Here is a 25,322-nt window from a genome sequence, read left to right on the forward strand (position 1 = left end):
ACTCGGTGTCTTGTAGTAACCTATAAGGGAAAAGAATCTGAGAGTATGTGTGTGTGCAAGCGTGTGTGTCTCTGTGTGTGTGTAACTGGGGCTTCCCCAGGAAGAGTCTGAAACTGTATGTGTGTGTATGTGTCTGTGTGTGTATGTAACTGGGGCTTCCCCAGAAAAAGAATCTGAAAGAGTGAGTGTGTGTGTGTTTGTGTGTGTAACTGGGCTTCCCCAGTGGCTCAGTGGTGAAGAATCTGCCTGTCAGCTCAGGAAACGCAGGTTCGATGCCTGGTTGGGAAAGATCCCCTGGAGAAGCGAATGGCAACCCACTCCAGTATTCTTGCCTGGAGAATCCCATGGACAGAGGAGCCTGGTGGGCTACAGCCCATGGGGTTGCAAAGAGTCGAATGCAACTGAGCATGCACACACTTGTGTGTAACTGTGTAACTGTGAAGCAGTTTGCTGTGTATCTGAAACTAACACAACACTGGAGATCAAGTACACTTCAATAAAAAAATCAAAACCAGAGAGAGAACCAGTGCTGAACGGGAAGCAAGGGCTTCTGGCCAGCATGGGACGAGAGACGAGACTTCAGCCTGCTGATCAAGGAGGGCTTTTGAGGAGAGGTAACTGGACACTTGGGCTTCCCTGGTGGTTCAGTGGCTCAGTGATAAAGGACCTGCCTGCCAATGCAGGAGACCCAGATTTGATCCCTGGGTCGGGAAGATCCCCAAGAGGAGGGCATGGCATCCCACTCCAGTTTTCTTGCCTGGAAAACCCCATGGACAGAGGAGCCTAGCAGACTACAGTCCATGGGGTCCCAAAGAATCGGACTCAACTGAGCAACTGAACAATGATTGGGGATTTGTCCCAGACAGGCTGAGGAGCTGAGCCAGGGAGGGGTTCTGAGGCCCACAGGGTCGGCCACCTGCCCGGAGCTCACCCGCCTCTCCCGGGCACCAGCCCCACAGCAGCTTCAGCCCTCTGCTCTCAGCAGCCCTGGAGGGCAGTTTGGAATTCAGCTGCCAAGGCCAAGTCCCCAGCCTCCTGTGGCCTCTTATCTCGCCACGCCCGGCCCTGTGCCTGGCACCGACCCTAGCTCTGCAAATACTCCCGGCCACTCACCCGGCCGCCCGAGCCCCCGCTGCCCTCCTCCACCCTCCTCCCAAAGCAGCTCTTTCACCTCCAGGAGGGAGGGTGCACTGGTGGGTCCTGGCGGGAAGCCAGGGACGTGACCCGGCTGGGGTGGCCGGGAGAGAGCTGAGCGGCCTCCAGACTTCTAATAATGGGATAATCAGCACGCTACTACTTGTTATCTGGCCTGTTTGCTGGCGTCAGGCACTTCACACGCCTTTTCTGGTTTCATCTCCACAACAACTCGCTGGTTACCAGCACAGACCATGCTGCCTGGCCTTGTGGCCAGGGACTTGCCAGCCTCTTGGCCTGGAATGACTCCTCCCCCTCCCCCCCAGGAGGCCCACCCTGTACCCCAGTTCTCTAGGGAGAATTGTTAGATGACCCCCAAGATCCCTGGTCCCTGGGTGACCACACACCTCTTCCTAATTATTCAATCAGATGTGGATGTCGGTGCTGCTGTGAAGGGACATTGAAGCTGGAATTAAGGTTCCAAATCTCAGATAAGAATTGGCTCTTTGGTGGATTTGGCCTTATCAGGTGACCTCCCAGTAGGAAGTGTACCTTCATTGGCCTGGTCCCAGCAGGTGACCTCCCAATAGGAATTGGCTCTTTGATGGGCCTGGTCCATCAGGTGACCTCCCAGTAGGAAGGTCTCTTCAGTGGGCCTGGCCTCATCAGGCGACCTCCATTGCAACCTCTGGAAAAGGAGACTCAAAACAGGAGGGGTGTTCAAAAGCAAGGAGATTCTCCATTGTTACCTTTGAAGGTAGAGGGGATCCCACAACGAGAGGGTGTATCTCTGTGTCTCCCACTCAATTTTGTTTTAAACCCAAAACTGCTCTTAAAAATAAGTTTACTTTAAAAAAGAAATTAAAAAGAACCCCACAAACCAAGAAGGATGCTGATAGTTCTTCCACAATAATGACTGAACATCATTCTGTTCCATACAGGACAGGGGGTGTTAAAATGACATGGGTGTCCAATACCTCAGGTCACTGGGGCTTCTGGTTAGAATGCGTGATTCACTGGGACAGGAATTGTTTTTATCTCTTTATTGAGATACAGTTCCTAGACCCTACAATGCGTCCATTTAAAGTGTACAACTCAGGGGATTTGGTGTCATCACAGACTTGTGTGACCATCACCACAATCAATTTCAGAATACTTCCATCACCCCAAAAAGAAACACTGTAAAAGAAGACAAAATAATAATAATTAAAAAATAAAACAGAAAGAAAAAGAATAAAAGAAACACGATAGCCCTTAGGCATCCTCCTCATTGACCCATCTCCTGGGCAACCATTTCGTCCCCTCTCCATCTCTGATATTTGCCTCTGATGGTGGGGGTTGCACACTCTGCTCTGATGTGTCCCCAAAACCTGCAGTCCTGCTGGCTACATCCAGCAGGCAGGTGCTCCGCAGTTGAATGTAACTTGGTAAAGCAACCACCTGCCAATGCAGGAGACACAAGAGATGTGGGTGGCTTTGATCCCTGGATCAGGAAGATCCCCTGGAGGAGGGCATGACTACACACTCCAGTGTTCTTGCCCAGAGAATTCCATGGACAGAGGAGCCTGGCGGGCTACAGTCCATGGGATCGCAAAGAGGTGGACATGAGTGAAGTGACTTAGCACACACGCACTCGATCTGTTTTTGAGTTCCAGTCACAACTGCTCTGTCTCAGAGCCTTGTCTCTCCCTCACCCACTGTCCAGCAGGACCTTTCAGAGTCACCTCTGTTAGAGCAGGAAATACACTGCTTCACAGTTGCCTGTGTCCTTGTCCAGGGCACCCTCCGGACTCCTCGGGCCAGGGATGGAATCTACCTGGTCCTCTTGGCTCATTAGGCCCCGGGGATGTGGGTGTTGCCTTTGAATGGAAACCAAAGCAGTCAGCATCCTCGACACACACGTGTCCCCAGCCTGCGGCCCAGCAGAGAGGCCCCAGGGGTGAGGCACGGAGCCCACCTGTCCCTGAGTGAGTCCTGACTTCGCAGCTGACCCCCAGCGTGACGCCGGGCAGGAGATTTAATCTCCGCGAGTCTCCCTTTCCTCAACTATAAAACGGAGCTAATAATAGGACCTACCTCTTCCCCATGGCTGCGAGGATTAGCACAGGGGCTGGTAATACACAGAGCTCCGTAAATACTGGCTATAATTATCGCTAAGCATGCGGGATTTATGAAGCCGTGACACACGCCCTTTGCTGGTCCATCCAGCGGCCGCCTCGCCCCGCACACGTTTCCGGAGGAGAGGGAGCGAGATGCAGAGCGCCTCCGGGGACTGTGAGTCCTTCCCCGTGACTGGGGTGTTGGGTGAAGCTGGGTGGGGCGGCAGATAAGACGGGGCCAGTGCCAGCCCCGAGAGGGCTCTGAGGCCAGCCTGGGGACCGTGGTCTCTTTCCCCGAGGGCAACAAGGAGCCAGCGGGTCGTCCTGAGAGGCTGAGGGACAAAGGTTATCTCTGAGCGTTAGGAGGATGGCTTTGGGGGTGACAAGGGGCGGGGGGAGACTGGAGGCCTGCAGGAGGTGGAGGCAGCAGGGTGGCCCACATGGGAGACGAAGCGGCCACGACCTTGGCCTGCAGCCCAGTTCGCGTGGAGACTGCCACGATTCTGGGCCCACCGCCTCTAGACTTCTAGAGAGATCTGGGAGGGTCTGCAGAACCGCTTTCGTCTGCCAGCCATGTGCTTCCATTTTCACAGACGCAAAAGAGACAAGCGGAACGTAATTGTGAAATGGTTTCGTTCACCCCATACGGTGTATTTTTTCTCCTTACTCACGGTAGTGATGCTGTATAGCCCGGCATGAAGAAATGAAAGCGTTAGTCGCCCAGGTCGTGTCTGATTCTTTGCGACCCCATGGACTGTAGCTCCGCCCAGGCTCCTCTGTCCGTGGGGATTTCCCCAGGCAAGAATTCTGGAGTGGGTTTCCATTCCCTTCCCCTGGGGGGATCTTCCCCACACAGGGATCGAACCCAGGTCTCTGGCATTGCAGGCAGATTCTTTACCACCGGGTCACCAGGGAAGCCCCCTATAGCGGCATAGTGAACCCTGGATAACTGATCCTGAACTAGTGCAGGGTGGGAGGGGAAATACAGGGTTAGGCTCCTGATAGACTTTGATCACGCTCTGTTGTTGCTATTAATTGATTTATACATAATCTTGTTTTATGTGTGTTTCCACTTATAGGCACCTTGTCTAATGCACACTGTTGACTCACTGACATTGAACTCAGAGCCAACAGTGCTCTCACTCACGCCCAGAGGAAGCTTATCTATCGTTTCCTCCATAAGGCATGTCCCAGCTCTCTTAGGCTTTTGAGACAGCATTGGGCTTTATGTTTGGGCCTGAGTAGTGGGTGTTTGAAGCAGTAAAATCACCAACAAAAAGCCCAATACTGCGAAAAAAGAAAAAAAAGATGGTCCTTTACTGCGATGCAAGCTTGTTCCCCCTCAGCTGGGAACACGTGTCAGACAGGAGAGGTGTTGGCCGCTCTGCGCATGCGCCGGGGGCCACAGCGGCATCTCAGTGGATAGGCGAACTGGCAGATACAGGAATCCGCCCAACGATGAGCTCGACTGTATATCCAAACCATTATCATGTCATCATGTAATTAATAGAAATGTCACCCACAGATAGCTTACATGCTCTTTTTCGTGCTAAGTCTTTGAAAGCCGGGGTCTGTTTTGTATTCACAGCGCATCTCAATTTGGCCTGGCCACGTTTCAAGTGCCCAAGAGCTCCACACGGCTGGTGGCTGGTGTATCAGTGCAAGTCCCTGCAGCTTTCTTCAGACTCTCCAAGGGCCCCGTGAACTCAAAAATAAAAATTGGAAAAGCAACATCAGATACGGCCATCTTGGAGAGAGCTGTGTGGAAATACCTAAGAATTTAGCTGCGCGTTCTTCTTTCCACCCAGAAATTCCACTTTGAGGCCAGTGCACCATGAAGTGTACTACTTCACACCAGACAACCCATATAAGAATGTCCTTTGCACCCCTGTCTGTAAGAGCACCATAAGAGAGAAAAAGAAAATGTCTGTGCTCAGAAGAATGCATCTAAAGCACAGCATGTCCACACACTAGACTCTTCAACACCTTTGCAAAGAAAGGAACCTGAGGTCCCTCTAACAACACGGAAGAAACGCAGAAACAGGGTTGAGCGGGTGAGGACAAAAGCAGCCTACCGAAGGTCAGGGACCTGATACTATTTATACAACATTAAAAAACATGCAAGGCAATCCTCTAGGGCAGTCACGGATTCATACATATGTAGCAAAAGTATCTTCTTTTTTAACATGAAGAATAACAAACGTCTCCTTAGGGACGGTGGTTACTTCTGGGACGGAAGGGGAGGATTTGGAGAAAGGTAAGTACACAGAGGATTCCAATTATGTTTGAAAAGTTGTATTTCTTCAGCTGCACGCTTGTGGGCAGGGAGGCACTAGTTATGCTTATTTGGGATATTTTGGGCGTGTGTGCCTGACACATTCTTTTGCACAAGGAACCACAGCAAAGTTTTGTGCTGCTACATGACCTGGTCAGACAGACAGTGAGGGGGCATGTGTGGCTTTGAAAAATACTAGAACTAGGATCACAGGTCGATGGTGAGGGTTCTGTGAAACTCCTGGATGGGGGATAAAGCCCCCAGAACCGTATCTGGCCTGTTGTAACTGTCATCAGTGTGTCTGTTGCCGGAAATCATATGGATAAGCAATTGCTCTATTCTAGGTCCTACGTCTCAGAGAAGGCAATGGCACCCCACTCCAGTACTGTTGCCCGGAAAATCCCATGGACGGAGGAGCCTGGTAGGCTGCAGTCCATGGGGTTGCTAGGAGTCGGACACGACTGAGCGACTTCACTTTCACTTTCCACTTTCATGCATTGGAGAAGGAAATGGCAACCCACTCCAGTGTTCTTGCCTGGAGAATCCCAGGGACAGGGGGGCCTGGTGGGCTGCCGTCTATGGGGTCGCACAGAGTCGGACACGACTGAAGCGACTTAGCAGCAGCAGCAGCAGCAGCAGGTCCTACGTCTAGTGTCTTCGTCCATTATTTTATTTAACAGTGTTTATTCAGTGTATGTGCTGAAACTGAAGCTCCAGTATTTTGGTCACCTGATGTGAAGAGCCAACTTATTGGAAAAGACCCCGATGCTGGGAAAGATTGAAGGTGGGAGGAGAAGGGGCCGACAGAGGATGAGATGGTTGGATGGCATCACCGACTCGATGGACATGAGTTTGAGCAAGCTCCAGGAGATGGTGAAGGACAGGGAAGCGTGCTGCAGTCCACGGAGTCACAAAGAGTCAGGCGTGACTAAGTGACTGAACAACAACAACAACAAAAATCCAGTGTATGTAGAAATAAAGCCACCCACCCCGTGGGTGTGACTGAGACAGACGTGAGTGCCATCAACACAGGAGGGCAGGCGGGGAGCCCAGTCCTCATGATGCACCATGATAACCGCCAACAGTTAAGGTTTCCCAATTAAAGTCTTACTCTTTACAGATGAAACACACTGATTTAATGGTAGGGCTTTTCTTTCTTTTTATCTCTTTTTTTTTCTTTTAGCCCAAGGATGGTGGGGAGTTGCAGGGTTGGGGGGTGGGCAGGTAAGCTATCAACTGCTCAACCTTTGAAATACAATTTTTTTGTGTTTGTGGCTTGTGGGATCTTAGTTCCCCAACCAGGGATCGAACCTGGACCCTTGGTGGTAAAAGCGCAGAGTCCTAACCACCACGGGACTGCCAAGGAATTCCCTTTTCCTTTCTTTCTTTTTTATTTTGAAGTGGAAGTTAATTATTTATGTCTTTGCTATGTTAAGTGGCTTCAGTTGTGTCCGACTCTTTGCAACCCCATGGACTGTAGCCCGCCAGGCTCCTCTGTCCGTGGAATTCTCCAGGCAAGAATACTGGAGTTTTTATGTAATCTTTATTTGGAAAAAGATATCAAGTATATAAATAACATATAAATAAATGCTGGATATAATGTATATGATAGTACATACTGCATGTGTGTGTTAAGTTGCTCAGTCGTGTCTGACTGTCTGTGACCCCATGGACTGTAGCGCACCAGGCTCCTCTGTCCACAGGGACTCTCCAGGCAAGAATACTGGGGTGGGTTGCCATTCCCTTCTCCAGACATGGTGTATATAATATCAGATCACGTATATTGCATTTATTATTGTGTTAGATACAATCAACATACACCATAAATGTATGCTACAAATGTTAGATGTTTCTTTAACAGTACACTCTGAGTAGGACCAGCAATCGCTCCCGTTTCTTAAGGAGGAAACGGAGGCAGGGAGGCAGCTGGACACTTGGCCGGGGGTCAGAGGCAGGAGGAGGTCACCAGCAGAGCGCCTAGGCTGGAGAGCAGAGGCCATGGGAAGGGGAGGGGAGGCCCAGAGCCCAGCTTTACCCAGGGGTGTGTGCACCCAGGGGCCAGGGCCGGAGCACCCCCTCCCCCGGCACACCTGCCTCTCCAGGTCACTCCGGGTGACCCCATGGGACAGTGTTACTAAATGGGGAGGTGCAAAGCTCTGCGGATCATCGGTGAGCCTCTGGTGGAGGGGGGGCAGGTACTGGGGAGGGCGGAGGCCTGCAGCGGCCCCTCTGACCCTCACCCCAAGGGCCCAGGTGGCCAGCTCTGCAGCTTGATCTCTCAGCTCCCGCCCAGCAGCTGGCCTGCAGGCACCCGCTCTCCCACAGCCCTCCCCACACACTCACAGCCGCCCCAGGCCCCCAGGGCAGGGGCTCAGCTCCAGCCTGCATGGTTGGGGGGGTGGGGCAGAAGATAGCCTGGAGTCTCCAGAAACTCGGGGACCCTAGCGCTGCCTGTCGCCACCTGCTGGCCCCTGACTCAGTTTCCCCATCTGTAAATTGGAAGCCATCATTTTATTCAGCAAAGACTTGTAAGGAGGACTTCCCTAAGTCTTGAACAGAAAGCAAAAAAAGAGCCAGGGAGGGCCTGACACCAGATCAGCACTGAATGAAAAGTCTCCAATGCATTATTTAATTTTAGTTTTTGAATCAGTAATACGCTGTGTTGCTGTTGTTCAGTGGCTCAGTCGTGTCCGACTCTTTGCGGCCCCCTGGACTGTAGCACACCAGGCTTCCCTGTGAGTCACTGTCTCCCAGAGTTTGCCCAAACTCATGTCCGTTGAGTCAGTGATGCTCTGAGGGAAACTGAAATACTAGGAAAGGCAGAGTGTTGCAGTTTCCCCAAGGCTGTGTCGACACTGACTACCGACCCCATAAAGCAGCCACAGGAGGCGTGTTTGGGGAAACTGGGGGCCGCGGAAGGCAGACTGGGTGTCAGTTCATTGTAAAGAATTACCGTTTGTGATTGAAAAAAGTTTTGCCATTGAGCTGGAAATTTTCCTTCCTTTGATGGGAGATGGAAACCTGAGGCACAGTTTGTGATGTCTGAAGCCTACTGAATCGCTTTTAGCTTTTTATGAGGGAAAATTTCCAGCAGAACCAAAACTAAAGAGTAAAGGCACATTCTTGTTCTCAGCAACACATGGGCAGCTGTGTCCCGATCCCAGCCCTCACTGGAGTCCTGATTTTCCAACACAGGAGTATTTGAAATCAAACACCAGATGGTGCCTTATTTTGCCCTAGAAGATTTCCGTGGGCTGCAATTTACTTTCAAACACACCATTGCCCCAACAGAAAAGAGAGAGAGCCAGTAGGGCCAAAAAAAAGGGAACATGCATGAAATCTGGTCAGTGGACCGCCGGGTGCGGCCTTTCCTTACTCTGATCTGTGCTCACAACTTTCCACAAACCCCGGAAAGTCAAAGACCAAAGGCGGCTCCGTCTGCCGCCAGCTCCCCTAACCCTGAGCCCTGCGCAGGCTCCCAGAGTGGACACGCGAGCTGGCTTCCGGGGACCCTTCCAAAAGCCGCGTCTTTTATTAATAGCAGGTTGTAGTAGTAGTGGAAAGCAACCAGGCTGAGTCACACAGGCCTGGCCCAGCCAGCCCATACCTCCTCCCCTCTGACCTGCTCGCCGCTCAGAACCTCAGTTTCCCACTCTGGAAACTGGGGCTAAGTCCCCGCCATTCTGGGGGTGCCGAGGAGGACCCAGTGTAAAGGCCCAAGCCGGGAGCTGGGCGCAGAGCCTTGCTGTGTCCAGGAGGGAAGCCTGCCCCCCACCAGGGTCTCCATCAGGGGCTGAGAGCTCCTGGGCCTGAGCAAGGAGGGGCTGGGGGCCTAAGTCCAGGGCTGAGGGCGACCGTGGGGGCTCTTCCATGAAGGGGCTCTGGGAGTGGGCTCCTGGCCTCTGGAGGCCACGGGGGAGGCTAGATGCACATGGCCCAGGGCCCGTGTTCCAGGTAAAGGGCACAAAGCACCCGTCTCCCCTTTGCCTGCTGCCCTCCGGCCCAGCCCTTGGGGTTCAGGCTATGTTTTGTCCCCTCTGTCCTGGGAGCAGAGCCCAGAGTCCAGGCTGGTCTAAGTTTGGACGGGGGAGGAAGGGGGGCCGCGGGGCGGGGAGGTGTGGGGGGACGGGATGTCTCTGAGCTGTCCCGGCCGGAAAAAGGGAGGGACAAAGGCAGAAACAAAGACGGCAGGGAGACAGACGGGAGGGCGCCCAGAGCAGGGGACAGACAGGGCCTCCCAAGACGGACGGACAGGCAGCCACAGTGGGGAGAGCCTGGGGACAAGAGTGGGGGGCTAGGGACCAACAGACGGGCAGGGAGACCCCAAGACCTCGGGCGCTCAGACTCGGGCTGGACCGAGCCAGGGAGGTGCAAGGAGAGGGGGCGGCTGCGCAGGGCAGGCTGCCAGCCCAGACGCAGTGGGGACACGGAAGTGGGCCTCGCAGACCAACCCCCCAGCCGTGGCTCCGCTCAGGGCTGCAGCAGGGCTTGGTGGGCGGGTGGCTTTTCGGGGAGCCCAGACCAGGCGTGCTGGCCTGACCCTGAGATGGAGCTCAGGGACCCCAAGAAGCAGGAAGATGGGGACCCGGAGGTGAGAGGCAGGAGATAACGGAGAGAGGAGGAATGGGCCGGGCTGAGGGGCAGACATGGAGAGACACACAGAGACAACAGGAGAGCAGGGAGACAGAGACATCCAAGACCCAGGGAATCCGAGGAGACGTAGCAAGACTGGGGCCCTGGGAGACATGTCCCCAGATAGAGGGGCAGGACACAGGACGAGAGGAGGATGGAGAGAGAGGCGGGCGGGGCAGGGGGCACGGGCTGGGGAGGAGGCGGCCCCAAGTGGGGCTGGGGGCTTCTGGGGGGAGCCCCAGATGACCGTGGGCAGGGCCACTGAGACAATCACCCGTGACCCAGCCAAGGCCCGAAAACAGGTGGCCTGAGGCAGGGTGAGTCACTGTGACTCACCCTCCTCGCTGGGGACAGTGACCCCGGGCCCCCGGGCCCCCCGGCTCGGCCCGATGCCCTGACTGACCCCCCACCCCCCGTCCCGTCCCTCTCCTGCAGGAGGACACAGCCACGGCCCTGCAGAGGCTCGTGGACCTGACGGCCTCCAGGGTGACCCCCGTGCGGAGTCTGCGAGCCCACTACCGCCTCATCCGGAGGCTCGGCTCCGGCTCCTACGGCCACGTGCTGCTTGCCCGGCCTCGCCAAGGGGGTGAGTGTGGCCACCGAAGGGCAGACCCCAGGATGGCCCCCTCTTAGGGAACTCATGCCCACCGCGACAGGGAGCATCCCTTCAGGGAGCTGACCAGGACTCCTCCCGATGGGGCCCTCAGAACGTCAAGAGCTCTGTGATCGCCCAAGGAACCGGAGCTCTAGCCCAGAGAGTGGGAGAGGCTTGCCTGAGGTTACACAGCGAGGCAGGATCACGACTAGGATTGCTAGTCCAGTTGCCACGTCCCTCAGTTCACGCGAGAGGAAACGGAGGTCCAGAGAGGGTCAGGCAGTGGTGCAGGGTCACACAGCAATCTGAGACAGAGTAGAGAGAGTCCCCAGGGAAGGGGGCCTCTAACCAACCCCCCACAGATGGAGACAGGAGAGGCACGCAGAGGTCAAGCACCGTGCCCCACCCCAGGTTGGATGCTCAGGGCACCCTGACTTGCCCTCTGCCCCCGCCCCCTGGCAGGTCGGGCCGTGGCTCTGAAGCTCCTCCCTCGGGCCTCAGTCTTCAGAACCACCTTCCTGAGAGAGTTCTGTGTGGGCCGCTGTGTGTCGTCACATCCAGGCCTGCTCCAGACGCTGGCGGGACCGCTGGAGACCCCGCGACACTTCGCCTTCGCCCAGGAGTACGCACCCTGTGGGGACCTCAGCGGGATGCTGCAGGAACGGGTGAGGCGGGCAGGCGGGGGGCTTGTCCAGGTCTGATGTCGGCCCTCTCCTGGGCCTGTCCCCCACCCTGACTCCCAGAGGGAGCTCCCCACTAAGCCCCCAAGGGCGTTGCTCAGGCGCAGCCGTGGACTGTAGCCTGCCAGGCTCCTTGTTCTTGCCTGCGGGGTTTCCCAGGCAAGAACACAGAAGTGAGTGGCCATGCCCTCCTCCAGGCAACCTCCTTCTTTCTCTTTCTCAGCGCAGTTCCATGACTAACCCCAGCCCTAATCCATCCAACCATCTGAACACAAGCTAGCCTGGACGACAGGTTGGGATTGAGGTAGAGGACAGATCAGGTCTGATGAGAGGGTGGGCACAGAGGGAGAGATGGGATTTTAATGGCAGTGGGACTGGGAAAGAGTGAGGGTGGAGTTGGATGAGCTGAGCTTCGAGTTGATGACAGGCCAACTGTGAGTGTGGAGAAGACCATGTGTGCAGCTGCAGAGATGGCTGAGGATGTGTCTGTGTATACAGGGAGTTGGAGAGGGACTGTAATGGAGTTCTCTCTAGAAAGACCAGGTCTGGACTGAATCCATGACCTTCTAGGGGTACTTGAATGTGAGGTTAAGGTGGGGTCATCTTTAGGGATAGCTTCCCCGGTGGCTCAGAGAGTAAACATCTGCCTGCAATGCAGGAGACCTGGGTTCGATCCCTGGGTCAGGAAGATCCCCTGGAGAAGGGAATGGCAACCCACTCCAGTATTGTTAACCTGGAGAATCTCATGGACAGAGGAGACTGGTGGGCTACATTCCATGGGATTACAAAGAGTAGGATGTGACTAACCGACTTTAACTTTCACTTTCATCTTTAGGAATAAACTTTGGATTTCAGATAAGTTTGGGGATAAAGAGAAGGAAAAAAGGAAGCAAGGGAGATAAGGAGGGAAATAGTGGGATGATGGAAGAAAGGCTGGAGGGACAGATGGCTGGGTGGCTGGGTGGGTGGATGGGTAGATGGGTGGGTGGATGGGTGGATGGGTAGATGGCTGGTTGGATGGGTGGATGGGTGGATGGATGGATGGGTGGATGGGTGGATAGATGAGTGGATGGGTGGATGGATGGATGGGTGGATGAGTGGATGGACAGGTGGGTGGATGGATGGATAGGTGGATGAGTGGATGGATGGATGGGTGGATGAGTGGATGGGTGGATGAGTGGATGGGTGGATGAGTGGATGAGTGGATGGGTGGATGGGTGGCTAGATGGATGGATGGGTGGATGGATGGATGATGGATGGATGGATAGATGGATGGATGGGTGGATGAGTGGATGGATGGATGGGTGGATGAGTGGATGGATGGATGAGTGGCTAGATGGATGGGTGGATGAGTGGATGGATGGATGGGTGGCTAGATGGATGGATGGGTGGATGGGTGATGGATGGATGGATAGATGGATGGATGGGTGGATGAGTGGATGGATGGATGGGTGGCTAGATGGATGGTTGGGTGGATGAGTGGATGGGTGGGTGGGTGGCTAGGTGGATGGATGGGTGGATGAGTAGATGGATGGATGGATGGCTAGATGAATGGATGGGTGGATGAGTGGATGGATGGATGGATGGCTAGATGAATGGATGGGTGGATGAATGGATGGGTGGGTGGGTGGCTAGATGGATGGATGGGTGGATGAGTGGATGGATGGATGGATGGCTAGATGGATGGATGGGTGGATGAGTGGATGGATGAATGGATGGATGGATAGATGGGTGGGTGGATGGATGGATGGATAGGTGGATGAGTGGATGGATGGATGGGTGGATGAGTGGATGGGTGGATGGGTGGGTGGGTGGATGGATGGGTAGATGGATGGATGGATGGGTGGATGGATGGATAGGTGGATGAGTGGATGGATGGATGGGTGGATGAGTGGATGGGTGGATGGGTGGGTGGGTGGATGGATGGGTAGATGGATGGATGGATGGGTGGATGGATGGATAGGTGGATGAATGGATGAATGGATAGGTGAATGAGTGGGTGGGTGGATGGGTGGGTGGATGGGTGGATGGAGTGGGTGGATGGATGGGTTGGTGGGTGGGTGGATGGATGGATGGATGGATGGATGGATGGATAGGTGGATGAGTGGATGGATGGATGGGTGGATGGATGGATAGGTGGATGGGTGGATGAGTGGATGGGTGGATGGGTGGGTAGATGGGTGGATGGGTGGGTGGATGGATGGGTAGGTGGATGGATGGGTGGATGGATAGGTGGATGAGTGGATGGATGGATGAGTGGCTAGATGGAAGGATGGGTGGATGAGTGGATGGATGAATGGATGGATGGATAGATGTATGGATGGGTGGATGAGTGGATGGGTGGGTGTGTGGCTAGATGGATGGATGGATGGGTGCGTGGGTGGCTAAATGAATGGATGGGTGGATGAGTGGATGGGTGGGTGTGTGGCTAGATGGATGGATGGATGGGTGCGTGGGTGGCTAAATGAATGGATGGATGGGTGGGTGGATGGGTGGATGGGTGGGTGGATGGATGGGTGGGAGGGTGGGTGGGTGGATGGGTGTATGGATGGATGAATGGGTGGGTGGATGGGTGGGTGGATGGATGGATGGATGGGTGGGTGGATGGATGGATGGGTGGGTGGATGGGTGGAGGAATGGATGGGTGGGTAGATGGATGGGTGGGTAGATGAGTGGATGGATGGATGGGTGGGTGGATGGCTGGATGGCTGGTTGGGTGGATGGGTGGGTGGATGGATGGATGGATGGGTGGGTGGATGGGTGGGTGGATGGGTGGGTGGGTGGATGGGTGGAGGGATGGATGGGTGGGTAGATGGATGGGTGAGTAGATGAGTGGATGGATGGATGGGGGGGTGGATGGATGGATGGATGGGTGGGTAGATGGGTGGGTGGATGGTTGGGTGGGTGGATGGATGGGTGGGTGGGTGGATGGATGGATGGGTGGGTGGATGGGTGGGTGGGTGGATGGATGGATGGGTGGATGGGTGGGTGGATAGGTGAGTGGATGGATGATGGATGGATGGATAGATGAGTGGGTGGGTGGATGGGTGGATAGTTGGTTGGGTGGTGGATAGATGGATGGATGGGTGGGTTGCAGGGTGGATTGACAAATGAGTGGATGGATGGATGAAAGAAAGGAAAGATGGATGAATAGATGGGTGGATGAGGGGGTCGATGGATGGATGGATTGAAGGATGGAGGAATATATGGATGGATATCAGATACTAAATAACTGGACAAATTATTGAACAGCTGACTAGCTGGTGGAATGGATACTGACTGGAACCCTGTTGTGTAGACTGTTGGATAGATGACAGGTTGGGGTTAGGATGGATGGGTTGCTGTCTCACTGCCTGGCTAGCTGGATGGACAGATCTATCAATCAATTAATAAAGTAAATGCTGGGACTTTCGAACTAGGTCTGAGTTGGAGATGGGACCTCAATTAGTACAGGACTAAGATTAGTTAAGTTCATTAGTTAAGTGTGAGATTTAGGGTTTCATTGGAGATCTTTGTGGTCTGTGGAGAGAAGATAAGAAATGTAAGGAGTGGTTGTTAGTGTCAGGACAAAGTTCGATGGAAGTTACAGAGCTTCTGGTGAGATGCGGGGTCCTGGTGAGGAAAACATTTGAGGGCAGGTCTACAGGGAGAGCTGGTGGTTGAGGATGAGGGGGAGAAGGTGTTGGGAGATGTGTCAGAGACACTCCTGGTAGCCAGTGGTCCTGGCATTCAGATTCCTGAACCCCAGGAAGCAGCAAAGAGGAGGAACGGAGGGTAACCTTTGCCCTCTGCCTTTGACCCCAGGGCCTCCCAGAGTTGCTGCTGAAGCGTGTGGTGGCCCAGCTCGCAGGAGCCCTGGACTTCCTCCATGGCCGGGGGTTGGTGCACGCAGACGTGAAGCCCGACAATGTGCTGGTCTTCGACCCTGTGTGCAGTCGCGTGGCCCTGGGGGACCTGGGTCTGACCCGGCCCGAGGGCAGCCCCACCCCGGCGCCCCCAGGGCCCCTGCCCTCCGCACCCCCCGAGCTCTGCGTCCTGCTGCCCCCCGACACCCTGCCCCTGCGGCCCGCCCTGGACTCCTGGGGGCTCGGTGTGCTTCTCTTCTGTGCGGCCACCGCCTGCTTCCCCTGGGACGTGGCGCTGGCCCCTGACCCCGAGTTCGAGGTCTTTGCAGGGTGGATGACCGCCAGGCCCCAGCCACCCCGGCCGCCACCCCCCTGGGACCAGTTTGCGCCCCCGGCTCTGGCCCTGTTCCAGGGGCTCCTGGATCTGGATCCTGAGACCAGGAGCCCCCCGCTGGTCGTCCTGGACTTCCTGGGAGATGACTGGGGGTTAAAGGGGAACAAAGAGAGAGCTGGGGGCTTGGGGAGCATGTCCAGCGAGGGCGGGGAGGAGGAGGAGGAGGAGGAGGGCGGAGCAAGCCTAGAAGAGTGGTCAGAGGAGGAGGACGGTGACAGCGGGGGAAGGACAGGCACAGATGCGGGAGAGCCCTGACCAGGTGACCGGGACAGGTGGCTGGAGCCCGGGCCAGAGGCCCCGCCCCCAGAGGCCCCGTCCCCAGCCACCACGGCCACCTGCGCGGAGAGACCGCTGCGCCCTGGGAGAACGGAGAGCGCCCTGCGCCTTTCACAACCGAAGGCTGAGCTCAGACGCACGACTCCCCTCCCAGCTGACGACCCGGGGGTCTGGAGCCCCCGGCCCCTCCTCCCTCAGACCCGGGGGTCCAGGCCCCACCCCTCCCCTCTCAGAGCTGGGATCCAGGCCCCCGGCCCCTCCTACCTCCTCAGGCCCGGGGATCCAGGCCCTCGACCTCTCCCAGCTCAGACCCGGGAGTCCAGGCCCCGCCCCTCCTACCTCCTCAGGCCCGGGGGTCCGGGCCCCGGCCTCTCCTCCTCAGACCCGGGGGTCCAGGCCCCGCCCCTCCCCCCTCAGCCCCGGGGGTCTAGGCCCCACGCCTCCCGCCTCAGGCCCGCCCCTCCCCTCTCAGACCCGGGGGTCCAAGCCCCCAGCCCCTGCCCCCTCAGACCCGGGGGTCCAGGCCCCCAGCCTCTCCTCCTCAGACCCAGGGGTCCAGGCCCCCAGCCTCTCCTCCTCAGACCCGGGGGTGCAGGCCCCCAGCCCGTCCCCGTTCAGGCCCGGGGGTCCAGGCCCCCAGCCTCTCCTCCTCAGACCCGGGGGTGCAGGCCCCCAGCCCCTCCCCCCCTCAAGGACCCTCCCTCACCCTTCTGTCCTGTCTTCCTGAAAGGAAGTGCCATGTCTCCCGCATATGCGTTTCTGCCCCGTGGGGATGTGTTCCGTGTCTGTGGACCTCTGAGCAGTCACTCCTCTCCTCTAAGATCTTAGTGGACGCCCGCTGACCACGGCTTTCCAGATTCAATACCGTGGAACCCTCACCTGCCATCTCGTCCACTTTCCTGGGCCCTGGGTGACATTATAGGAGTCACTCACCCTTTCTGGACCTAAATCGACACACATGCACACACAGGCACACATGCACACATGTCCACAGATGCACAAATGCACACACGTGCACACGTGTGCATGCACCCACAAATACCTGCACACATGTGGGCATGTGAGCACATAATGCACACACATGCACACACACATACACACTCTTTCTCCTGCCTACAGACGTTTGCACGCCCAGCATTCTCCTCCGAGAATGCCTCCTTTCCAACTCCAGGCCTCCAGGAAGCAGAGCCCCCTGGGGGCTGCTCCCACTCGTTTGGAGCCCGTATCACAGTGACCTGTGCCCCCCACTTCACATCTCCCCTCTCAGGCCGTCCAGATGCACCTGGTCATTCTCACCTGTGCATCCTTTCGGGCTCTCCTCCTGTCCAGAGAGTCTCCTGGGTCAGCTCCCAGAGAGCATGCGGTCCCGTCCACACCAAGGGCCACAACTGGTCTGCAGGGACCTCTGCCAGACCCCATGCGCCCCCTGCAGCCCAGCACACAGACCCGCAGGGCAGGGGCTGCATGGACCCAAGGCAGCATCCCCTGCACCCAGCACAGTCACGGCTGCTGGAAGCCTGACCCGCAGGCTTCCACATACAAGGGCTGTCTAGGACTGAACCCTGTGACAGATAAGGGCTGCTGTGGACCTGAGACAAGTCTGCCATTTGACTGACAGTTCCTATCTTCCTTTGGACAAATGGACGTGTGGTTGGTGAGGACTCACCTGGCGGGAAGCTGGGGGAGGGGATGTGGGAGCTCAAAGCAGCTGTCCTGTGCATCCAGAAATGATTCTGGGATATGGGACTTCCCTGGAGGTTCAGAGGTCTGCCTCCCAGCGCAGGAGGTGCAAGTTCAATCCCTGGTTGGGAAGCTAAGATTATACACGCCTCAGGGCCAAAAAACCAACACGTAAAACAGAAGCACAATGGTGACAAATTCAATAAAGACTTAAAAACAATAAAAATGATTTTGAAATCAAAAGCTTACTTAAAAAGAAGCAAGTGAGTTGGCATCGGTCATCTCGCTCTAAACCTGGGCGGGGCTGTGTGGCCCCCCAGGCCCCCTACCTCAGTCCTAGGGGTCCCTGCCTGCGCCCCCACCTTGCAGTCTGAAGACTTGAGCTGGGGACGCCCCTCCGCCCGTCCCTCCCCCAAGGCCCTCCCGCCCAGTTGCTGCACCACCTGCTCCCCTTCGCCCGAGTCTGAGGTCATTCCTCACTGCATCGTTCTGGAATCCTGTTGTGTCATCCTTTCCCCAGCAGACCCCAGTGCCTCCTCCCCCGGACTCCCCTTACCAAAAACACTTGCGTCTGACCCGTCATGGGGCACTGTCGGGCAGCCAGGGGTGGTCAAGGCGGGGCAGGCTGGATGAACGATTTCATTCTATACAGGGGCCTGGAGTCCCACGTCTGAGGGAGGAGGAGCTGGGGGTCTGAACCCCCAGGCCTGAGGGGGGAGGGGTTGGGGGCTGGACCCCTGCGTCTGAGGAGGAGTGGCCGGGGTCTGGACTCTGGCTCTGCGGAGGGTGTGGGGTCTGGACCCTGGCTCTGGGGAGGAGGCAGAGTCCCTGGGTTGGGACAGTCTGGCCGCAGCCAGTTCTGGGCCACAACGCATGGTGTCGCTCTCCCCATAGTGAGTCCAGGGGTGAGGCCGGGGGCGGGGCTCCGACCCCCTAGGTGGGGGCGGGTCCTGCTGCGGGCAGGCCTCTGCTGGCATGGGCTCTGAGTGCTGGGCACTGACCACAGCGGGCAGCCGAAGGGTCAGGCGAGCCTGGGAGAAGCTGAGGTCTTCAGGTTGGAGCCCAGGTCAGGAGGAGGCAGGGGTCAAACAGCCCAAGGTGGGCAGTGCCTGAGAGAGAAGCCAGGCAGGTGGTCGGAGCGCTGGGTCCTTCGGGGATCAGCAGCTCATTACGGACACTGAGACTGCAGAGTGCTTGAGCGTGGGGGACACAGAGTCTGGGGTGGGGGGCCCCCAAGATATGTGAGTTGTGTCAAGTCTCAGGAGAGGGGTCAGCTGGGGGCCTGGACCCCCGGGGCTGAGGGAGGGGGAGCTGGGGGCCTGGACCCCTGGGTCTGAGAGAAGAGGAGGGGCTGGGGCTGTGAGTACTGGACCGCAGACCACCCCAGGGCTGTACAGCCCATCCCAAGAGCTCGGTTCCCCCAGGACCCCAGCGTGCCCAGGCCTGGAGCGTGCAGCCCGCCCCCTGCAGCCCCTGGGGGCTGAGCACCTGTTTGCTCTTAGGAGACGGAGGCTCCTCATCCACCCCCAGGGCCCAAGTCTGTTTGCTTTGGAAACAGTGGGGGGGGGTGTCTCGAGTCCTCTGGTTCATCTTTCACCCTCAGGCCATCAGGTGGCGCAGGGCGGTGGGGGCAGGGCGGGCACGTCGGGGCCTCAGACTTGACCTCACCCCACCCAGCACCGGGTCTGCTGCCCCAGAGACGCCCCTGGCAAGGAGGGAAACCGAGTCACAAGGGCCTGAACCAGTGACCCACCACCCTCCTCCTTGGACCAGGGGGTCGTGACCCCAGCCCCTCCTCCCTCAGGCCCAGGACTCCAAGCCCCCAGGCCCTCCCCGCCCTTGGCCCTGGTCTGGCAGGACTGAGTCCGGGCGCCCTCTCCTCTGCCCTTGCAGGGATGCCGGGGAAAGCATCACACACGGAACACATGGAGGCCGCGCATGGAGAGCACACGGAGAGCCGGGCAGAGGAGGAGGGGCTGGGGGGCCTCACAGCGGAGGAGCTGCGGCAGGGCCAGGAGGCTGCCCGGGCGCTGGAGGCCCGGATGGCGCTGAGCGCCCAGAGCCTGGTCCGGGCCGAGGCGGACGAGCTGTACGAGCACGTGCGTGCCCTGGGCCGGGGCCGCTTCGGCCGTGTCTGGCTGGTCACCCACCGGCAGGAAGGTACCGGGGTCTGAAGGCAGGGCACAGGGACAGGGGGTCTGCAACGCCAGCCCAGTCCCACCTACGCCCTTTCCAGGCTGTGTGTTTTCGGTAATGGCCTGGCCCTCTCTGAACCTCAGCCTCCTCCTCTAACACAGGGGTGATGATCCCTTCTCTGAGAGAACTGAGAATCCCGGAGGAGATGTCAGGGGCTCTGGTTGCCGGGGACGATGGGGAGGAAGACGGAGCTGCCCCCACCGCTGCTCCCGGTGGCCCTCACACGGGCCAGCTCAGTAGTCACTGTGGGGGCGATGAGAGACTCACTGTCTGCTGGGCACTCAGCGAGGCCAGCACAGGGCGGGTGTGCAGGACACGGGCCCCGGCCCCAGACTGCTGGTCAGCATCCAAGGAGACTGCAGGGCTCAGCCCTGACCAAGGATTGGGGACAGCTGGGCCCCCAGGGAAAAACCTGCACCAGCCCTGCCTCCAAGGACACCCCTGCACGACAGGGTGTGTCCGTTCCCTGCAGTTGTCAGCTGATAAGAAAGGGCCGCAGACTGGGGGGACCACAGTTCAGCAGGGCGGGCTTCTCCGAGGCTTCCCTCCTCCGCTTGCAGACAGCCAAGCTTCTCCCCGCGTCCTCACGCCTGCCTGCGTGTCCTCGTCCAGGCTTCCTCTTCTCGGAAGGACAGCAGTCGCACTGGAACTGGGGATCACCCCCAGTGATCTCACTTTATCTCTTTCACGACCGTACCTCCGGGGCACTCCCTGGCGGTCCACGGCTCAGGGCTCCACGCTTTCACTGCCGAGGGCCACAGTTCACTCCCTGGTCGGGGGCACTAAGACCCCACAAGCCGTGCAGCCAAAACAAAAACAAAAGTGCCGTCACCAGATACAGTCACGTTCTGTGAAAATGGGCATAAGGACTACTTTAAGGTGTGAATTTTGCGGGAGGCAGTGAGGAGAGATGCTGGTCAGCTCATAAGAGAGAGAGATGCAGAGAGATACAGACCGGGGTCATCACAGAACTCTGGGGACACGAGCGATAATTGGAACCACGGGCTCCGTGAGGGGGCCTCGCCCACCTGGAGGCCAGCTCGATGCCTTCCCTGGGTGGTGCTGAGGCATGAAGGTGTACCTGCCCCCAGAGGGTAGAACCAGTCCTCGACATGGGAGGCGGCTGACAGCTGGCAGGAATTCAGGGCGCTGCTGACACACGAAGGGGCTGCACTCAGGTATCTCAGGCAAGGAGGTGACCCTCCCCCACCACACCCGGCCTCTCTGCGACCCCGTGGACTGCCGCCCTACATGCTCCTCTGTCCATGGGATTCTCCAGGCCAGAATACGGGACAGGGCTGCCATTTGTTCCTTCAGGGGTCTTCCCCACCTGGGGATCAAACCCTGTCCTGCATCGCAGGCGGATTCTTTATCACTAGTGCCACCTGGGAAGCATTAAATGCTGTTACCACTGGGCTTCCCTGGTAGCTCAGCTGGTAAAGAATCCACCTGTAATGCATGAGACGTGGGTTCGATCCTGGGTGGGGAAGATTCCCCTGGAGGAGGAAATGGCAACCCCCTTCAGTATTCTTTTTTTTAATTATTATTTCTTTATTTATTTGACTGCACTGGGTCTGAGCTGCAGCACGTGGAATCTAGTTCCTGAGCAGAGACCTAAGGCAGGCCCTCTGCACCGGGAGAGTGGAGTCTTCGCCACTGGACCAGGGAAGTCCCACTCCAGTGTTCTTGCCTGGAGAATCCCGTGGACAGAGGAGCCTGGCGGGCTACAGTCTACGGGGTCGCAACGAGTCGGACAGGAATGAGCGACTAAGCACACACAGCAATTTCCGCACCACCAGCGGGGTTTGGGTGGCCAGGCTGCTTTAGGGTGGGTGGGCAGGGGCGGGGCAGAGGAGGGGGCGGCCCGGGCTCACGTCGACCCCGCCCCCAGGCACGGTGCTGGCCCTGAAGCAGCTCCCCAAGGCTTCCACCACGCTGCGCGGCTTCCTCTACGAGTTCTGCGTGGGCCTCTCCCTGGGCTCGCATGCGGCCATCGTGGCGGCCTGCGGCGTCGGCCTGGAGTCGGCCGACTCCTACAGCTTCCTGACTGAGCCCGTGCTGCACGGCGACCTCATCGCCTACATCCGTCCCAAGGTGGGTCGGCCCCGGAGCTTGGAGCTGGGGGGGGCGGGGAGGGGGCGGTGGGCCTGGAGCGGACACCCTGCTCAGCCTGGGCCTCAGGAGTCACACTCAGGGCAGCCTGAGCGCGTCACCCTGCAGGGGCCCCACCGCGCCCGCAGGTCTGGTGGGATGGACGCGCCCCTCCGAGTCTACGGCTGTCACAGAGGCAACGCCGAGCCTACCTCACAGGCTCACCCTGGGCCCACGGGCTCACCCCAGGCCTCATCAGGGCCCCCCATGGGGCTCAGCCCAGGCCCCCCCACCACGGGCTCACCCCCAGGCCCCTCCCACGGGGCTCACCCCAGGCCTCATCGGGGCCAACTAGGCCTCTGTCTCCCTGGGTCTGCTTCCAGGGGCTGAGGACAAGCTCCAAGGCCAGCCCTTGTTGGTGGGCTGGGGAGCTGGGACCCCGAAGCTTGTCCCCGGGGCTGAGGACAAGCCCTGGGCCCAGCCCCTGACGCCCGTTCCCGCAGGTGGGCCTCCCGCAGGCAGCTGCCCAGCGCTGCGCGACCCAGCTGGCCTCGGCCCTGGAGCACGTCCACTCTCTTGGCCTGGTATACCGGGACCTCAAGCCCGAGAACGTGCTGGTTTGCGACCCCGATTGCCGGCGGGTCAAGCTGGCGGACTTTGGCCACACGCGGCCGCGGGGGACCCTGCTGCGCCTGGCCGGGGCCCCCATCCCCTACACGGCCCCCGAGCTCTGCGCGCCCCCGCCCCTCCCCGAGGGGCTGCCCATCCAACCCGCCCTGGATGCCTGGGCGCTGGGCGTCCTGCTCTTCTGCCTTCTCACCGGCTACTTCCCCTGGGACCAGCCCCTGGCGGAGGCCGACCCCTTCTACGAGGACTTCGTCGTCTGGCAGGCCTCTGGCCAGCCCGACCACCGGCCTCGGCCCTGGTTCGGCCTGACGCCCACCGCTGACACCCTGCTGTTGGGGCTGCTGGAGCCCCAGCCGCGGAGGAGGAGCCCCGTGAGCTCCGTCCGGGGCTTCCTGGGGCGGCCCTGGAGGCAGCGGGAGGGGGAGGCTGAGGAGGTGTACCCGGGGGAGGACGAAGACTCAGGGTGAGGAGGGTGGGGCGGGGGTGCTCCGGACAGGCCCGGCCGCCCCCGCCGCCCCCTCGGCTTTCGGGACGGCTCTTGGCTGCTCTGCCGTCTGTCCGCCTCTGTCTGGGATCGTCCGCTTCCCACCTGTCTGCCGCCTCGGTCCGGGGGTCTCTGAGCGAGCACCGTGGCCGTCCGCACCCGTCCACCTTCCCGGGCCGCGGCACCCACGGCTCCCTTTGCCTAGCTGCTCTTGGTTCACGCTCCCCTGCCACAAATCAGCCAGGCCGCCCCTGCTCCCCCTTCTCGCAGGCCTCCCCTCCGGTGGAGCCCAAGCAGCAGGGGCCATCGTGGGCGTGCAGGCGGCCCATCCCTTCGGTTTTGCCCGGCTCTCCTGAGCACACCTGTCGTCCTGCCCGAGTCTCTCCTCTCCTGAGCACCCTCCACTCCCCACCTCACCCCCTCTGCCCCTTCTCCCACCAGCTGGGTCTGCGCCCTCTTGGTAACGCGTTTTGTCTTTCTCACCTCAGCTACTCTCTGCAAATAAAGTCCTTCTGGTACTTAGGTATCTGTGATGCTGTTGGTCTGTCAGCCTGGGACAGAGAAGGCCAGCGCGCGTGTGTGTGTGTGTGTGTGTGTGTGTGTGTGTGTGTGCGCGCGCGTGCATGCGTGCAAGTGTTCCCTGAAGGGCATGTTGTGGAGGAGAGAGACTGTGGAGGAGAGACAGAGACAGAGGAGGGAGGGAAGCGAGGCAGAGACAAGGAGAAAGGGAGAGACAGAGAGAGGAAGACAGACACAGAGAGGCAGGAAGAATGGCAGACAGTGGTCCCTCCTGTCGTCGAAGGAGATGCTGGCTCTGTGTGTGCGTTTGTGAGTGTGCCTGGGGGTGAGTGTGTTTGCACTTGTTCTGCACAGACGTGTCTGAGAAGGAGAGGGATTAAACAGCAGAGCTGGAAAATGTCTGGCTATTTTCGGGCAGGAACTGGAGCGTGCATTTCTCAAGTTCCTACCTGAAACTTGTGTGTATTTGTGTGTCCATGAGCACCCATCTGAGCCCGTGTGTGTGTGCAAATAATGGTGTGTTTGTGAGAGACAGAGAGACGTGAGGGTTGAGTGTGTCTCACTCCGCGTGGACGACATGAGTTGCGTGTTTTGTGCGTCTGCGAGCCCCCCATGTGCTCAGGGAACTGTGTGACCACGTGTGAGGGTAGAGAGTGGAGTGCACCTTGCTGTGTGCGGACACTGGACCCGTGTGTGTGCTTCAGGCCTTGAGCCTGCGCGTGTGTGTGCGTGTGCACGCGTGTGTGTAGTCGGGGAAGCAGAGTCCCAGGTGCGGCTGCCAGTCAGCGCTGGGCCCCCCCCTCCTTCACACCTCACCCTGGCCCCTTCTTGGCAGCTACCCTGTTTGCAAACACTCTCTCTTCCTCTCCGTGGCCTCCTTGGCTGCCCGCCCAGAGAAAGGCTACAACCCAGGCCGGATCGTGTGTCACCCTCTCCCTGGCCCCCGCACCTGCCCCAGGCCCCTGCTGCGGCCGCGGAGGTGTTGTCTGGTGGGGAGGGGGGTTGTGGAAGGACCCCCAAGGACCCTTTCCATCTAAATTCAATCCAGAGACCTGAGGACATGGGCACGTGTCCCAGGCAATCGCAGTGGGCTTCCTGGAGTAGGGGGCTGTGGGAGAGAATAAGATAGTGGGTGCACTGGGTGAGGGGGAGCAGCAAGAGCAGGACTTCCTGTCCCCTCACCTGTGAGCAGCCCAAGCAACGAGGCCAAGAGTGTGTCCCCGAAAAGCTGGAGGTGGCTGGGGCGGGGTGGCACCGAGGGAGGGGGCAGTGAAGAGGAGCAAGGCAGGGCGGAGGGCGCAAATTGGTGGCGGCAGCTGGGGATTAACTGGGAGGAGGCGATAATGACCAGCGAAGGGCCCTGGGAGGGGCAGGAGGAAGGGCCCCGGGCAGTCATTAAGCATTACTTAATTACGGGACACAGGATACCGATCTTACACATCACCGGAAGGAAGCCGCTCACCCCTCAAGCAACTCCTGGAGGTGGCAATTCTTGATGATGCTGGAGGGGGTCCCTCAGACCCTCCCCACTCCAGGGGCGGGCACAGGGGGCCCAGAGAGGCCAAGGCACCTGCCTGAGCTCACACGGCAGGTCAGGCAGCGGGAGGATTCTAATCCAGGCCAGCCCTTCAAGGGTCCGAGGTGCATGCCGTTGTGCCGCGCCCGTCAGGGGCTGGGGGCCTGAGCACACGTGTGTGGGTGTGAGTGTGGGTATGTGAGTGTGTGCTGGCGAGGGGGCCGCCCCTCCCTTGGAGGAGATGGGAGTTGGGGCATCTACGTGGAAAGGAAAGCTGAA

General features: G+C 58.5%; 2 protein-coding genes and 1 long non-coding RNA gene across 4 annotated transcripts; all 3 read left to right on the forward strand.

Annotated features, from left to right (window-relative positions):
- The first annotated feature begins 3,048 nt into the window (after positions 1-3,048).
- Positions 3,049-4,964, forward strand: LOC147354612 (uncharacterized). The gene is made up of 2 exons (XR_015146501.1): positions 3,049-3,408; positions 4,822-4,964. It is a non-coding gene; the product is annotated as an uncharacterized LOC147354612 (long non-coding RNA).
- Positions 4,965-9,688: 4,724 nt separating this feature from the next.
- SBK3 (SH3 domain binding kinase family member 3) lies at positions 9,689-17,836 on the forward strand. Of its 2 annotated transcripts, none has more exons than XM_086354422.1 (4): positions 9,689-10,099; positions 10,576-10,726; positions 11,198-11,400; positions 15,220-17,836. In XM_086354422.1, exons 1-4 carry the CDS (start codon positions 10,055-10,057, stop codon positions 15,907-15,909), a joined length of 1,089 nt encoding a protein of 362 aa, XP_086210548.1. In that variant the 5' UTR covers positions 9,689-10,054; the 3' UTR covers positions 15,910-17,836. The 2 variants fall into 2 exon arrangements, with proteins under 2 accessions (XP_086210548.1, XP_086210549.1); XM_086354423.1 differs by having other exon boundaries at positions 9,922-10,099; positions 11,297-11,400; positions 15,220-16,038.
- Positions 17,837-18,551: 715 nt separating this feature from the next.
- SBK2 (SH3 domain binding kinase family member 2) lies at positions 18,552-23,530 on the forward strand. Its single transcript, XM_086354424.1, has 4 exons — positions 18,552-18,676; positions 19,504-19,770; positions 21,698-21,900; positions 22,401-23,530. The coding sequence occupies exons 1-4, from the start codon at positions 18,586-18,588 to the stop codon at positions 22,989-22,991; spliced, it is 1,152 nt and encodes a 383-aa protein (XP_086210550.1). The 5' UTR covers positions 18,552-18,585; the 3' UTR covers positions 22,992-23,530.
- The last annotated feature ends 1,792 nt before the right edge of the window (positions 23,531-25,322 follow it).

This window comes from Bos grunniens, chromosome 18, assembly GCF_055505025.1.
Source record: "Bos grunniens cultivar Pamir isolate PY7600 chromosome 18, Bosgru_T2T1.0, whole genome shotgun sequence".
Taxonomy (NCBI): Eukaryota; Metazoa; Chordata; class Mammalia; order Artiodactyla; family Bovidae; genus Bos; species Bos grunniens.

Excerpts from the sequence above, each read along its gene's own strand:
- SBK3 (XM_086354422.1), top strand. The coding sequence starts at position 10,055 with ATGGAGCTCAGGGACCCCAAGAAGCAGGAAGATGGGGACCCGGAG. Across the intron at positions 10,727-11,197 it reads TGCCCGGCCTCGCCAAGGGG|GTCGGGCCGTGGCTCTGAAG; the intron begins GTGAGTGTGGCC and ends GCCCCCTGGCAG. Across the intron at positions 11,401-15,219 it reads GCGGGATGCTGCAGGAACGG|GGCCTCCCAGAGTTGCTGCT; the intron begins GTGAGGCGGGCA and ends CTTTGACCCCAG.
- SBK2 (XM_086354424.1), top strand. The coding sequence starts at position 18,586 with ATGGGCTCTGAGTGCTGGGCACTGACCACAGCGGGCAGCCGAAGGGTC. Across the intron at positions 19,771-21,697 it reads GGTCACCCACCGGCAGGAAG|GCACGGTGCTGGCCCTGAAG; the intron begins GTACCGGGGTCT and ends CCCCGCCCCCAG. Across the intron at positions 21,901-22,400 it reads TCGCCTACATCCGTCCCAAG|GTGGGCCTCCCGCAGGCAGC; the intron begins GTGGGTCGGCCC and ends CCGTTCCCGCAG.